Raw genomic sequence first — 15000 nt, 5'->3', positions numbered from 1 at the left:
CGATCAATTCTCTTTATTTTCACAAAAACAAACAAACAGCGAATGACGTGTCACTTCCTGTCAGTGTCCAATCACAGTCCAGGACCTGAGGTCACTCAATGTGACCCACAATCCTTTGCTTTGGCTCCTTGAGTTTATGTCATCCAATCACATCCACAGAAACTCTGCTGTCCAATCAGAGTCCGTCCTCCTCTGTGATGTCATTAAACCAGCTCGACCAATTAGCTGCCAGCTCCGGCTGTCGGTCCGTCCAAGCCTGTTGCCGTGGAAACGGGAGGACCGCGTGCTGCAGAGAGAGAGGCGTCACATCCTGTCCTGGTGACCTCACTTCCTCTGGGCGTGGCCTTTATGGAACAGGTAGATCGGCCGCTGGTTACCTGGAAACACACACAGAGTATTATCAGTGTGTGTGTGTGTGTGTGTGTGTGTGTGTGTGTGTGTATTTCCAGGAATATCTGTGTGAAGCCACGGAGCACACACTGTTTACAAACAGTAATAGAATAGAATAGAATAGAATAGAGTAGAATAGAATAGAGTAGAATAGAATAGAGTAGAATAGAATAGAATAGAATAGAATAGAGTAGAGTAGAATAGAGTAGAATAGAATAGAGTAGAAAGAGTAGAATAGAGTAGAATAGAAAGAGTAGAATAGAGAAAGAGTAGAAAAAAGAGTAGAATAGAATAGAGGAAAAGTAGAAAGAGGAAAGAATAGGAAAGAGTAGAATAGAGTAGAATAGAATAGAGTAGAATAGAATAGAAAGGTAGAATAGAATAGAGTAGAATAGAGTAGAATAGAGTAGAATAGAGTAGAATAGAATAGAATAGAGTAGAATAGAATAGAATAGAGTAGAATAGAATAGAGTAGAATAGAATAGAGTAGAATAGAATAGAATAGAATAGAGTAGAATAGAATAGAGTAGAATAGAATAGAGTAGAGTAGAATAGAATAGAATAGAGTAGAATAGAGTAGAATAGCTTTATTGTCACTGTACAATGTACGATGACATTAAAGAGCAGCAGTGTAAAGAATAAGAAATATATACAATATAAACACAGGACATACAGTAATAGTACAACAGAGGGAGGTCAGGCTCACAGTCCTGAGGAGGGTGTACATTTGTAAAATAAACACGGTGCTATATACAGTGTTAAATATATTTATATATATTGCCCATTATGGTATGGAATATTGCACATTGTATGGTATTGAAGGTATGTACGGAAGTGTATTGCATTAACTTGAAAAAAAAATCTGTTTTTTGTAATTTATTATTTGGTTTGTTTTTTTTTAATAATTCTTCCTGTTTTTTTCAGAGTAATCATTTTTCTGAATTATCGAGATACTTCGAACTCCTGCGAGAACCTCCAACCTGCAGTGACTCCCATGGACCGCACACAATGCCCCATCTTCAACTATCTACTGTACCGGGTCCATTTTGCCATGTATATATTGCCATGTGTATATATTGCCATGTATATATTGCTCTGTATATATTGCCCTGTATATATTGCCCTGTATATATTGCCATGTATATATTGCTCTGTATATATTGCTCTGTATATATTGCCCTGTATATATTGCTATGTATATATTGCTCTGTATATATATTGCTCTGTATATATTGCCATGTATATATTGCTCTGTATATATTGCTCTGTATATATTGCCCTGTATATATTGCTCTGTATATATTGCTCTGTATATATTGCTCTGTATATATTGCCCTGTATATATTGCCCTGTATATATTGCTCTGTATATATTGCTCTGTATATATATTGCTCTGTATATATTGCTCTGTATATATTGCTCTGTATATATTGCTCTGTATATATTGCCCTGTATATATTGCTCTGTATATATTGCTCTGTATATATTGCCATGTATATATTGCTATGTATATATTCCCGTATATATTGCTCTGTATATATTGCTCTGTATATATTGCTATGTCTAGCAGTCCTCAGGTTCCTGTGTAGAGTCGACAAACTAATGATAATACCATCTATATGACTTAAAGACGGGACTATCTCCCAGAGTCTGAAACCAGATCAAAGTAAAACTTGATTGAACTAAACAAGCCGGTTATGTTTGTTTCCGTTAAATCGAGCTCTCAATAAAGGAATTAATGCTTCTATTGTTTCAAATGCTCTCTAAACTCAGAAAAAAAATACGTCCGAAAAACAGGAAAAAAAAAATTAATCAGAAAATCAGAAAAATTAATTAATTTTCAAGTGAATGCAATATGCTTCCGTAGGTATGTATGTAGGTTTAACTTTATGCGTGTGTGGGGGTGTGTGGGGTACCGGGGTGGAGTGTGTGGAGTGTACCTGTGTGTGTAGTGTACCTGTGTGTGTGTGTGTGTGTGTGTGTGTGTGTGTGTGTGTGTACCTGTGTGTGGTGGAGTGTGTGGAGTGTACCTGTGTGTGTAGTGTACCTGTGTGTGTGTGTGTGTGTGTGTGTGTGTGTGTGTGTGTGTGTGAGTGTACCTGTGTGTGTGTGTGTGTGTGTGTGTGTGTGAGTGTACCTGTGTGTGTGAGCAGTCTATATGAGGTGAAGCCCACAGTGTCCATCAGGTAACAGGTGAACTGTTCAGGTCTCAGTCTCACAGTCCTGTAGTGACGGTACGTCGACTCCTAACAGACACAAACTCAAAAATATTAAATAAATATAAATATATCCAGTGTAAATATAAATAATATAAATATTAATATAGATATTAGTCAGTATATTAAGGCGTTACCGAGGCCCTCTTGCTGTGGCTGTAGCTGCTCCACGGCTGCGGCTGCAGGATGAGTAATCCGCCCGGCGACAGGCTCTGATAGGCTCGTCTGAACAGCCTGACCACGCCCCCGTCACCCGACTGCAGCTGCACCCACTTGGTCACGCCCAGACACACGATGACATCATACTGACCCCGGCCGGGCCACGCCTCCCGCTCTGACACGTAGTCGCCCTGTGGGAGGAGTCACAGCGGTGATGATGTCACAGGGCTGAGGTCGGAGCAGGTGGAGAGAGAGACTCACCTGTATGAAGGTGATGTTACTGGGGAACCTAGAGGAGGAGGAGGAGGATGGAGGGAGGAGGAGAGGAGGAGCAGAGAGAGGACCTCGACTCACTCTGAAAGACAGGGGGAAGGAGAGGAGAGACAGAGCCTGCTGGAACTCCTCCATCACCTCCTTCTTCACCTCCTCCTCCCTCCCTCCTCCCCCTCCTTCCCCTTCTTCCCTCTTCCTCGGAGGAGAGGAAGAAGACGTCACTCCTCCCCTCCTCCCCTCCGCCACAAGGTCATGTGACAGGAAGTGTCTGACGTTCTGCTTGGCGGCGTGGACCAGCCGCCCGTCTAGCTCCACCCCCAGGATGTGGGCGGGGTCAAACCTCCGAGCGATGGCGAGCGTGACGTGGCCGGCGCCGCAGCCCACGTCCAGCACCCTCTTGTCTTTGAACCAATCGGTTTCCAGGAGGCGGAGCCGCGGGTCCTCCTCTGCCCCGACCCGCCCCTCCCACCTGTCGCCATAGAAACCGTGGTAGCCATAGTAACAGCTGTGGTTGCCGTACTGGTAGCGGTGTTTGTCCTTCTTCTTCTGTGGTGGCCGATTGGAGTCGGGCTGCGCTCTTCCACACCTGCCAGCTTTAGCCCCTCCCACCAGCGGCGTCTGGAATTTGGTTGGCTGAGCGGTGGTTGCCGTGCTGTTGGTGTCTGCCGACCTCGTCGAGGTGGTTCGGCGCCGTCTCCGATGGCGACTGTCGCTCTGGTTACCAGGCTTGTGGGTGTGGCCTGGCGGAGGGTGGGTGTGTCTCCTCGGGAGGATGGGGGGCGGGGCTATGTCATCTCGACAGGTGATGGCCGTGTTGAGTTCACAGGGGAGAGGAGACGCTACAACACTGCCCTCTCTGGTCAACAGAGGAACTGCAACACAACAACAGTTATTAACAGGTTATTAACAAGTTATTAGTATGTTATTAACATATTAGTATGTTATTAAGAGGTTATTAACATGTTATTGACAGGTTATTAGTGTGTTATTAACAAGTTATTAGAACGTTATTAGCATGTTAGTATGTTAACAACAGGTTAATAGTATGTTATTAACATGTTGTTAGTATGTTATTAACATGTTATTAGAATGTTATTAACATGTTAGTATGTTATTAACATATTAGTAAGTTATTAAGAGGTTATTAACATGTTATTGACAGGTTATTAGTGTGTTATTAACAAGTTATTAGAACGTTATTAACATGTTAGTATGTTATTAACAGGTTATTAGCATGTTATTAGTAGTTATTAACTTATTAACATATTGGTAAGTTATTAAGAGGTTATTAGCAGTTTTCTTCAATCAATCGATTGATCAGGTAGTCACTAGGAGTCCGTACTGATCCAGGTGTGTCAGACTCACCTGTGAGTCCAGCTGTGGAGGGAAACAGTCGAGCTGGTATCACCTCCCTCTCTCCTCCCCCTCCTCCCCCTCCATGGTGTCTGTTCCTGTGTCTCCTCCTGGTCTTCAGGGGGGACAGCAGGACTCCCTCCTCCCCCTTCCTGGCCCCGCCCCCTCCCTTCAGGTTCAGGGGGTCTGTGATGTCACGAGGAACAAGGATCTCTACAGGGTCTCCTCCCCGTGATGGCAGGGGCGAGCACTTTGGTGTCTCCTGATTGGTCGCCCTGAGGAGTGACAGAGTTTAATGTTAATATTACTGGTTACTGGTTACTGTGACTGTGTTACTGGTTACTGGTTACTGGGACTGGGACTGTCACTGGTTACTGAGACTGGTTACTGGGACTGGTTACTGGGACTGGTTACTGGGACTGGTTACTGGGACTGGTTACTGGGACTGGTTACTGGGACTGGTTACTGGGACTGTTACTGGGACTGGTTACTGGGACTGTTACTGGGACTGGTTACTGGGACTGGTTACTGGGACTGTTACTGGGACTGTTACTGGGACTGGTTCCTGGGCCTGTCACTGGGACTTTACTGGGACTGGTTACTGGGACTGTTACTGGGACTGTCACTGGTTACTGAGACTGGTTACTGGGACTGGTTACTGGGACAGGTTACTGGGACTGGTTACTGGGACAGTCACTGGTTACTGGGACTGTTACTGGGACTGGTTACTGGTTACTTGGACTGTTAGTGGGACTGGTTACTGGGACGGTCACTAGTCACTAGGACTGTTACTGGTTACTGGGACTGGTTACTGGGACAGTCACTGGTTACTGGGACTGTTACTGGGACTGGTTACTGGGACTGGTTACTGGGACTGGTTACTGGGACTGTCACTGGTTACTGGGACTAATTAAAATGGGATGGTTACTGGTAATTGGGGCTAAAAGCAGCAGGTTCTGGAACAATTAATCAATATATTGGTAAATCAATCAGAAGCACGTGTCTCACTTGTTGACGTCTTCGTCCAATAGCGAGTTGAGGTTCAGCGGATCAAATATGTTTCCGCCCAACAGGAAGTTACTTGGCAGCACAGGCTCTGATTGGCTGTCACTGTTGGCGCGGCGACGGCGCTTGGCCAGCCCCTTGAAGCCGACGCCCATGGAGTATCGCCTCTTGGCGATTCGCTGAGTGGACGGAGCGGAGGCGGTGAGGGGGGGCTGGATGTTGCCGGGTGGATGGAGCCCATTTTTAGGTCGGAGGGGGCGGGTCTTAGCCAGCTGCGACTGCTCCGATAGGTTGATGGTGGCGGGGAAGGCGGGGCTGACCTGGTGAGGGAGGACAGTCTCTTTGTCCAATGACATCCTGATCATCTTCCACCTGTATATTGATCAGCCAATCACAGTGATCTACAGGGAGAGAGGGGAGGGGGGGTGAGTTTGACTGACAGAAACCATTCAAGACGTCAAAGTAGAGACTCAATCAATCAATAACTGATTGACCAATCACAAATTATTTTCTAAATAAATCATTCATATCAAATATTAATATTACAATAAGACATAATCAATAATGATTGTTCAATGGCCGACGGAGAAAAACTTTCCATTTAAATCACTTATCTGTATCTGTCTGTCTGTATCTGTCTGTCTGTCTGTCTGTCTGTGTATCTGTCTGTCTGTGTATCTGTCTGTCTGTCTGTGTATCTGTCTGTCTGTCTGTATATCTGTCTGTCTGTGTGTCTGTCTGTGTATCTGTCTGTCTGTGTGTGTGTCTGTCTGTCTGTCTGTATGTGTATCTGTCTGTCTGTATCTGTCTGTCTGTCTGTCTGTATGTCTGTGTATCTGTCTGTCTGTGTATCTGTCTGTCTGTGTGTGTGTCTGTCTGTCTGTCTGTATCTGTCTGTGTGTGTATGTGTCTGTGTGTCTGTCATTAATCTTGTGATTACCTGATGTGTTTGTCAGAACACTGTTAAGCGTGAGTTATAACAGAGAAAGTTATTATAGTTATAATAAGTTATTATAGTTATAATTAGTTATATAGTTATAATTAATTATAGTTAAAGTTAGTTATTAGTTATAATAAGTTATTATAGTTATAGTTAGTTATTATAGTTATAATTAGTTATTATAGTTATAAAGTTATATAATTATAATTAATTATAGTTAAAGTTAGTTATTAGTTATAATAAGTTATTATAGTTATAGTTAGTTATTATAGTTATAATTAGTTATTATAGTTAGTTATTATAGTTATAGTTAGTTATTATAGTTATAATAAGTTATTATAGTTATAATTAGTTATTTTAGTTATAGTTAGTTATTATAGTTATAATAAGTTATTATAGTTATAATTAGTTATTATAGTTATAATTAGTTATTATAGTTATAATTAATTATTAAAGTTAGTTATTATAGTTATAATAAGTTATTATAGTTATAGTTAGTTATTATAGTTATAATTAGTTATTATAGTTATAATTAGTTATTATAGTTAGTTATTATAGTTATAGTTAGTTATTTTAGTTATAGTTAGTTATTATAGTTATAATAAGTTATTATAGTTATAATTAGTTATTACAGTTATAATTAGTTATTATAGTTATAATAAGTTATTATAGTTATAGTTAGTATTATAGTTATAATTAGTTATTATAGTTATAGTTAGTATTATAGTTATAATTAGTTATTATAGTTAGTTATAATAAGTTATTATAGTTATAGTTAGTATTATAGTTATAATTAGTTATTATAGTTAGTTATTATAGTTAGTTATTATAGTTATAGTTAGTTATTATAGTTAGTTATTATAGTTAAGGTTAGTTATTATAGTTATAGTTAGTTATTATAGTTAAAGTTAGTTATTATAGTTAGTTATTATAGTTATAGTTAGTTATTATAGTTATAGTTAGTTATTATGAATCTCTAGCAGCAGCAACAGGACTCCTCCACACCTGAATTATTAACTGATAAATGATCAATACATTGATGGTACTTTGATCTTTGTTCCACACAATAAATATATTATATTATATAATATTATATATTTATATTTAAACAGATTTATTGATCTTACTTAGTTACCTCATTAATGAGTCATCAATAATCAATCAATAATCAATCAATAATACTCACTGTGTCCTGCAGTCCACCTGTTGTCCTCCACCTTTAACTGTTTATATCACACACCTGTTTACAACCCCGCCCCCTCACCCTAACCCCGCCCCCTCACTCTAACCCCGCCCCCCGGAGCTGGTAAACAGTTAGCTCCTCCAGCTAGCCACGGCCGGCTAACATGCAGGAAGTAGCTAGCGTGCAGCTAACAACCCCCCCCCAAAGAAAAACAACTCGTTAAACACCCGCGAAAACCCGCTCTGCACGTGAACCCGAGCCCCCGCCGAGCTCTCTGTGCGCGTGTGTGTGTGTGTGTGTGTGTGTGAGCTGCTAACTAGCTGCTAACTAGCTGCTAACTAGCTGCTAGCTGTTGGTGTCTCCTCAGCGCGCTCCGGATCGCAACCTCGCGCTTTTATAGGACAGCCGCGGAGCCACGTGAGCGACGGCAAAGCCCGCCAATCGCGTGCCGAGCTGAGCCCCGCCTTCCCCGAGCTCCGACCAATCAGAGCGCCGTTCGGTCCGAGTCCGTGTCTGATTGGTCGCAGCTCGGGGGGAGGCGGGAGGAAGAGAGGCGTCCTGATCGGTGCCTGACTGAAACACCAAATAAACGATAGAAAATAACGATTTCGCGGGGAAAGATTAGCGCCGTCGAGTCCAGAACACACACATAATGAGTTTGTCGGTTTTAACCGGAGACGTTTGATGTTTCGCCTCTTTTAGCCCCACAGAGCGGGAACTGCCCCTTCCTGTGTCTACTGTGTGCCCTGAGTTCGTGCCTGCAGGTAACACAGCTCCATGGCGGCTGTCCTCATACCAGCTGAACCTCCGACACACCTGAGTTCCTCACCTGTATCCACGGTACATTCAGAATAACTCTTTTATAGTCCACCAACAGTCTAAACCAGAGTGAGAACCTGAGAGGTAAAACTGAGGGTGAACAACAACTAAACTTCATCCACAATCAGTAAACTTATTGATTTTAAATTAACTTTTTATCAGAAACTATTGGTCCAGTTTCCATTAAAGTAAGAGTAAACAGTTTATTCTCACACTGACAATGTTAATCTGTTCCTCAGACAGTGATTGTATGTAATCAATAACAGTCTGGGTCCACCTGTTCACTCTATACAGTCACTATTTAAATAGTTACAGCACTTCTAGTTCATTCAGATTACTGAGCTTTAAAGTTCATAAAGTCTAAAAACCAGTTGGAACAAATAAACATGTTTTAGCCTTATAGACTTTGTTTATGCTACTAATTATTGATTAGCTGATCATTAAACACGTTTGATCGTAGAGCAACATTCCCAGAATTCAATGCAGCACATCATTAGTTGATGCAACAACTCGAGGTGTGCGTTCATTTCTTTTTTGTTGAGCCAAAGCATTATATCATATATATATACATTATAGTAACATTATATTGTGTTGTTATATCAGGTTGGTCTCCTGTGTCCTGTGTACGTGTGCTTAACGTGTGCTTAACGTGTGCTTAACGTGTGTTTAATGTGTGTTTAACGTGTGTTTAACGTCTGTTTATGTGTGTTTATGTGTGTTTAATGTGTGTTTAACGTTTGTTTATGTGTGTTTAATGTGTGTGTTTAACGTGTGTTTATGTGTGTTTAACGTGTGCTTAACGTGTGTTTAACGTGTGTTTAACGTGTGTTTAATGTGTGTTTAATGTGTGTTTAATGTGTGTTTAATGTTTGTTTAATGTGTGTTTAACGTGTGTTTAACGTCTGTTTACGTGTGTTTATGTGTGTTTAACGTGTGTTTAACGTGTGTTTAACGTGTGTTTAACGTGTGTTTAATGTGTGTTTAATGTGTGTTTAATGTGTGTTTAACGTGTGTTTAACGTGTGTTTAACGTGTGTTTAACGTGTGCTTTAACGTGTGCTTAACGTGTGCTTAACGTGTCTTTAACGTGTCTTTAACATCTGTTGAACGTGTGTTTAACGTGTGTTTAACGTGTGTTTAATGTGTGTTTAACGTGTGTTTAACGTGTGTGTAATGTGTGTTTAATGTGTGTTTAACGTGTGTTTAATGTGTGTTTAACGTGTGTTTAACGTGTGTTAACGTGTTTTAAGTGTCTTTAACGTCTGTTTAACTGTGTGTTTAACGTGTGTTTAACGTGTGTTTAATGTGTGTTTAGTGTGTGTAATGTGTGTTTAATGTGTGTTTAACGTGTGTTTAACATGTGTTTAACGTGTGTTTAATGTGTGTTTAACATGTGTTTAACGTGTGTTTAATGTGTGTTTAATGTGTTTATGTGTTTAACGTGTGTTTAACGTGTGTTTAACGTGTGCTTAACGTGTGTTTAACGTGTGTTTAACGTCTGTTTAACGTGTGTTTAACGTGTGTTTAACGTGTGTTTAACGTGTGTTTAACGTGTGTTTAACGTGTGCTTAACGTGTCTTTAACGTGTCTTTAACGTGTCTTTAACATCTGTTGAACGTCTGTTTAACGTGTGTTTAACGTGTGTTTAACGTGTGTTTAATGTGTGTTTAACGTGTTTAACGTGTGTTTAATGTGTTTTTATGTGTGTTTAATGTGTGTTTAACGTGTGTGTAATGTGTGTTTAACGTGTGTTTAATGTGTGTTTAATTTGTTTTTACGTGTGCTTTATGTGTGTTTAACGTCTGTTTAACGTGTGTTTAATGTGTTTTTATGTGTGTTTAACGTGTGTTTAAGTGTGTTTATGTGTGTTTAACGTGTGTTTAACGTGTGTTTAATGTGTGTTTAATGTGTGTTTAATGTGTGTGTTTAATGTGTGTTTTTAACGTGTGTGTTTAACGTGTGTTTAATGTGTGTTTAACGTGTGTTTAACGTGTGTTTAACGTGTGTTTAACGTGTGTGTAATGTGTGTTTAACGTGTGTTTAATGTGTGTTTTTATGTGTGTTTAACGTGTGTTTAATGTGTGTGTTAATGTGTGTTTAATGTGTGTGTAATGTAATGTGTGTTTAACGTGTGTTTAATGTTTTAATGTGTGTTTTTAACGTGTGTGTAATGTGTGTTTAACGTGTGTTTAATGTGTGTTTATGTGTGTTTAACGTGTGTTTATGTGTGTTTAACGTGTGTTTAATGTGTGTTTAACGTGTGTTTAATGTGTGTTTATGTGTGTTTAATGTGTGTTTATGTGTTTAACGTGTGTTTAATTTGTTTTTAACGTGTGTTAAGTGTATTTAACGTGTGTATTACGTGTGTTTAACGTGTGTATTACGTGTGTTTAATGTGTGTTTAACGTGTGTGTAATGTGTGTTTAACGTGTGTTTAATGTGTGTTTATGTGTTTAACGTGTGTTTAATTTGTTTTTAACATGTGTTTGTTTTTAACATGTGCTTAATGTGTGTTTAACGTGTGTAGTTATTTAACGTGTGTTTAACGTGTGTTTTAACGTGTGTATTACGTGTGTTTAACGTGTGTATTACGTGTGTTTAACGTGTGTTTTACGTGTGTTTACGTGTTTGTAACGTGTGTTTATGTGTGTTTATGTGTGTTTAACGTGTGTTTTTAATGTGTGTTTAATGTGTGTGTGTATTACGTGTGTTTAACGTGTGATTACGTGTGTTTAACGTGTGTATTACGTGTGTTTAATGTATTACGTGTGTATAACGTGTGTTTAACGTGTGTATTACGTGTGTTTAACGTGTGTATTACGTGTGTTTAACGTGTGTGTAACGTGTGTGTAACGTGTGTGTAACGTGTGTTTATGTGTGTTTAACGTATATTTTGACTTATATCAAATTGTCAAACAGTTCTGATCAGATATTGATCCAGATTCTGTTCACAAACACATTTTACTGTTTATCTGGAATACCAGATCCTGTAAGCAGGAGAGCAGCCAATGAGAGCAGAGCAACTCACTTTACGTGACCTTACCTTCATGGCGACGACGACCAAAACACCGAACTGGAGGCTTCAAATGGTTCTCCTCAAACCGATGGGGAACGTCCCGGTTCTCACATATTCAAACTATATTTCAGAATATTGAATTCATTCAAAGGGAAATCTGTGAACCAGGAAATGTTTTTATGTGAAACTGATAAATGATTAATGTACTTGTATGGATTACAAGTACCTCCAATTTGTACTTCAGTAAAAGTACTTAGTTACTTTACTCTGATGATTCTACTTCCCGTCGTCCTCCAGCCGCCGAGCCACAAACAGCTGGAAGTGTTTGACTGTCATTGATCAGACTGTAATTATTGATTGATAGATTGTGACATTATTAATAATACACTTTATTTATTAACTCGTGTGTGAGCTGCTCTGAGCGTCAGGAATAAAGTGAAACAATGAATAAATCAGTAAAATAAAGATATAAAGGAAAGAAGAGAGTTCCTGCTGCACTTTGACCTCTGATCCTCAGGGAGGCGCTGCAGCTCCTCTGGAGGTTCAACAACAGTAATAATATATATATTTATATAACAATATATATAAATATTATGTATTATATTACATAATAATGTATATATATTATTATGTAATATAATAAATAATATATATAATAATATATATAAATATTATATAATATAATGCAGAATAATATATATATATATATATGGTAATATATATAATATAATATATAATATATTGTTCTAATGGTGGATTCATGTTACACACATTATAATGTTCTAAGGGTGGAAGTTAGAGGCATCAGATCAATAACTGAACTGTCAATCAAACTCTGACTGACAGCATCATCCAATCCTGTGGTGTGATTACTGGAGGGGGGCGGGGCTAACGTCTGTATGTCAGAGGTCTGCTGGCAGGGAAGGGATTAGGGACTGCATTACCCAGCATGCACTGTGTGTGTTTGTAAAATCCCTAAAGAGGATTTATGTGGATGAGAGACGACATGCCGCTGAAGAGAGAAGGTGAGACGTTTTTATCAACATTAACACAAAAAGTAAACAACAAACAATAAACAGCACTCTGTGTGTTGTTTGTTGTTTATTGTTTGTTGTTTGTTGTTTGTATGTATTTCCTGTATTGTGTTTGTTCTTCCTCCTCACTGTGTGTGTCGTGTCATCAGTAATATTTGGTTCATGTATTCAGAGTGAGGTCACCGTCTGACCTTTGACCTCTGACTGATACAACTCATTACACTTAAACACTAAGACCATCAGTCAGCTTCAACCTCCTGAAACCTGCTGCTGAAAATACTACAGATAGTAATGCACTACTCTATCAATACTCTATCAATACTGCACTACTCTATCAATACTCTATCAATACTGCACTACTCTATCAATACTCTATCAATACTGCACTACTCTATCAATACTCTATCAATACTGCACACCTATCAGTACCTATCAATACTGCACTACTCTATCAATACTCTATCAATACTCTATCAATACGCACTACTCTATCAGTACTCTATCAGTACTCTATCAATACTCTATCAATACTGCACTACTCTATCAATACTCTATCAATACTGCACTACTCTATCAATACTCTATCAATACTGCACTACTCTATCAATACTCTATCAATACTGCACTACTCTATCAATACTCTATCAATACTGCACTACTCTATCAGTACTCTATCAATACTGCACTACTCTATCAGTACTCTATCAATACTGCACTACTCTATCAATACTCTATCAATACTCTATCAATACTGCACTACTCTATCAATACTCTATCAATACTGCACTACTCTATCAATACTCTATCAATACTCTATCAATACTGCACTACTCTATCAATACTCTATCAATACTCTATCAATACTGCACTACTCTATCAGTACTCTATCAATACTGCACTACTCTATCAGTACTCTATCAATACTGCACTACTCTATCAATACTCTATCAATACTCTATCAATACTGCACTACTCTATCAATACTCTATCAATACTGCACTACTCTATAAATACTCTATCAATACTGCACTACTCTATCAATACTCTATCAATACTCTATCAATACTCTATCAGTACTCTATCAGTACTCAGTATCTGTACTGCATACAGTCTGTATGGATATATTATTATTATTATTATTATTATTATTATGGGTTAGGATTGGGGTTAGTGCAGTTGGGCTCAGTAGAGTCCAGTAGAGTCCATTAGAGTGCAGTAGAGTCCAGTAGAGTGCAGTAGAGACCAGTAGAGTCCAGTAGAGTGCAGTAGAGATAAGTGGAGTGCAGTAGGGCTCAGTAGAGTCCAGTAGAGTCAAGTAGAGTGCAGTAGAGACCACTAGAGTCCAGTAGAGTGCAGTATAGTCCAGTAGAGTGCAGTAGAGATAAGTGGAGTGCAGTAGGGTTCAGTAGAGTCCAGTAGAGATAAGTAGAGTGCAGTAGGGTTCAGTCGAGTCCAGTAGAGATAAGTAGAGTGCAGTAGGGCTCAGTAGAATCCAGTAGAGATAAGTAGAGTGCAGTAGGGTTCAGTAGAGTCCAGTAGAGATAAATAGATTGCAGTAGGGTTCAGTCGAGTCCAGTAGAGTGCAGTAGAGACCACTAGAGTCCAGTAGAGTGCAGTATAGTCCAGTAGAGTGCAGTAGAGATAAGTGGAGTGCAGTAGGGCTCAGTAGAGTCCAGTAGAGTGCAGTAGAGTCCAGTAGAGATAAGTAGAGTGCAGTAGGGTTCAGTAGAGTCCAGTAGAGATAAGTAGAGTGCAGTAGGGTTCAGTCGAGTCCAGTAGAGATAAGTAGAGTGCAGTAGGGCTCAGTAGAATCCAGTAGAGATAAGTAGAGTGCAGTAGGGTTCAGTAGAGTCCAGTAGAGATAAATAGATTGCAGTAGGGTTCAGTCGAGTCCAGTAGAGTGCAGTAGAGACCACTAGAGTCCAGTAGAGTGCAGTAGAGTCCAGTAGAGATAAGTAGAGTGCAGTAGGGCTCAGTAGAGCGCAGTAGAGTTCAGTAGAGTGCAGTAGAGATAAGTGGAGTGCAGTAGGGCTCAGTAGAGTCCAGTAGAGTGCAGTAGAGTCCAGTAGAGTCCAGTAGAGTGCAGTAGAGATAAGTGGAGTGCAGTAGGGCTCAGTAGAGTCCAGTAGAGTGCAGTAGAGTCCAGTAGAGTGCAGTAGAGTCCAGTAGAGTGCAGTAGAGACCAGTAGAGTCCAGTAGAGATAAGTAGAGTGCAGTAGGGCTCAGTAGAGTGCAGTAGAGTCCAGTACAGTGCAGTAGAGACCACTAGAGTCCAGTAGAGTCCAGTTGAAATAAGTAGAGTGCAGCAGGGCTCAGTAGAGACCAGTAGAGTCCAGTAGAGTGCAGTAGAGCTAAGTAGAGTGCAGTAGGGCTCAGTAGAGTGCAGTAGAGTCCAGTAGAGTGCAGTACAGACCAGTAGAGTCCAGTACAGTGCAGTAGAGACCACTAGAGTCCAGTAGAGTGCAGTAGAGTCCAGTAGAGATAAGTAGAGTGCAGTAGGGCTCAGTAGAGCGCAGTAGAGTTCAGTAGAGTGCAGTAGAGATAAGTGGAGTGCAGTAGGGCTCAGTAGAGTCCAGTAGAGTGCAGTAGAGTCCAGTAGAGTGCAGTAGAGTC

General features: G+C 39.8%; 2 protein-coding genes across 2 annotated transcripts in view; one reads left to right on the top strand and one right to left on the bottom strand.

Annotated features, from left to right (window-relative positions):
* Positions 1-7596, bottom strand: part of LOC127355750 (7SK snRNA methylphosphate capping enzyme) — a 7604-nt gene extending 8 nt beyond the window's left edge. The window contains exons 1-7 of the mRNA XM_051386885.1: positions 7523-7596; positions 5400-5797; positions 4404-4666; positions 3027-3910; positions 2744-2956; positions 2528-2636; positions 1-377 (exon numbers count right to left, since the gene is read on the bottom strand). The exon at positions 1-377 is cut by the window's left edge and continues 8 nt beyond it. Of these exons, the coding sequence (XP_051242845.1) occupies positions 325-377; positions 2528-2636; positions 2744-2956; positions 3027-3910; positions 4404-4666; positions 5400-5761 (1884 nt within the window). The 5' untranslated portion in view covers positions 5762-5797; positions 7523-7596 and the 3' untranslated portion in view covers positions 1-324. The remainder of the gene's footprint in view (positions 378-2527; positions 2637-2743; positions 2957-3026; positions 3911-4403; positions 4667-5399; positions 5798-7522) is intronic.
* Positions 7597-8120: 524 nt separating this feature from the next.
* LOC127355746 (disks large homolog 4-like) overlaps positions 8121-15000 on the top strand; it is a 41040-nt gene continuing 34160 nt past the window's right edge. The window contains exons 1-2 of the mRNA XM_051386876.1: positions 8121-8359; positions 12200-12378. Coding sequence (XP_051242836.1) covers positions 12342-12378 — 37 coding nt within the window. The 5' untranslated portion in view covers positions 8121-8359; positions 12200-12341. The remainder of the gene's footprint in view (positions 8360-12199; positions 12379-15000) is intronic.

Source organism: Dicentrarchus labrax, unplaced genomic scaffold (genome assembly GCF_905237075.1).
Source record: "Dicentrarchus labrax unplaced genomic scaffold, dlabrax2021, whole genome shotgun sequence".
Taxonomy (NCBI): Eukaryota; Metazoa; Chordata; class Actinopteri; family Moronidae; genus Dicentrarchus; species Dicentrarchus labrax.
The sequence above is the reverse complement of the archived record's forward strand: the minus strand, read 5'-3'. Positions and strand labels throughout refer to the sequence as shown.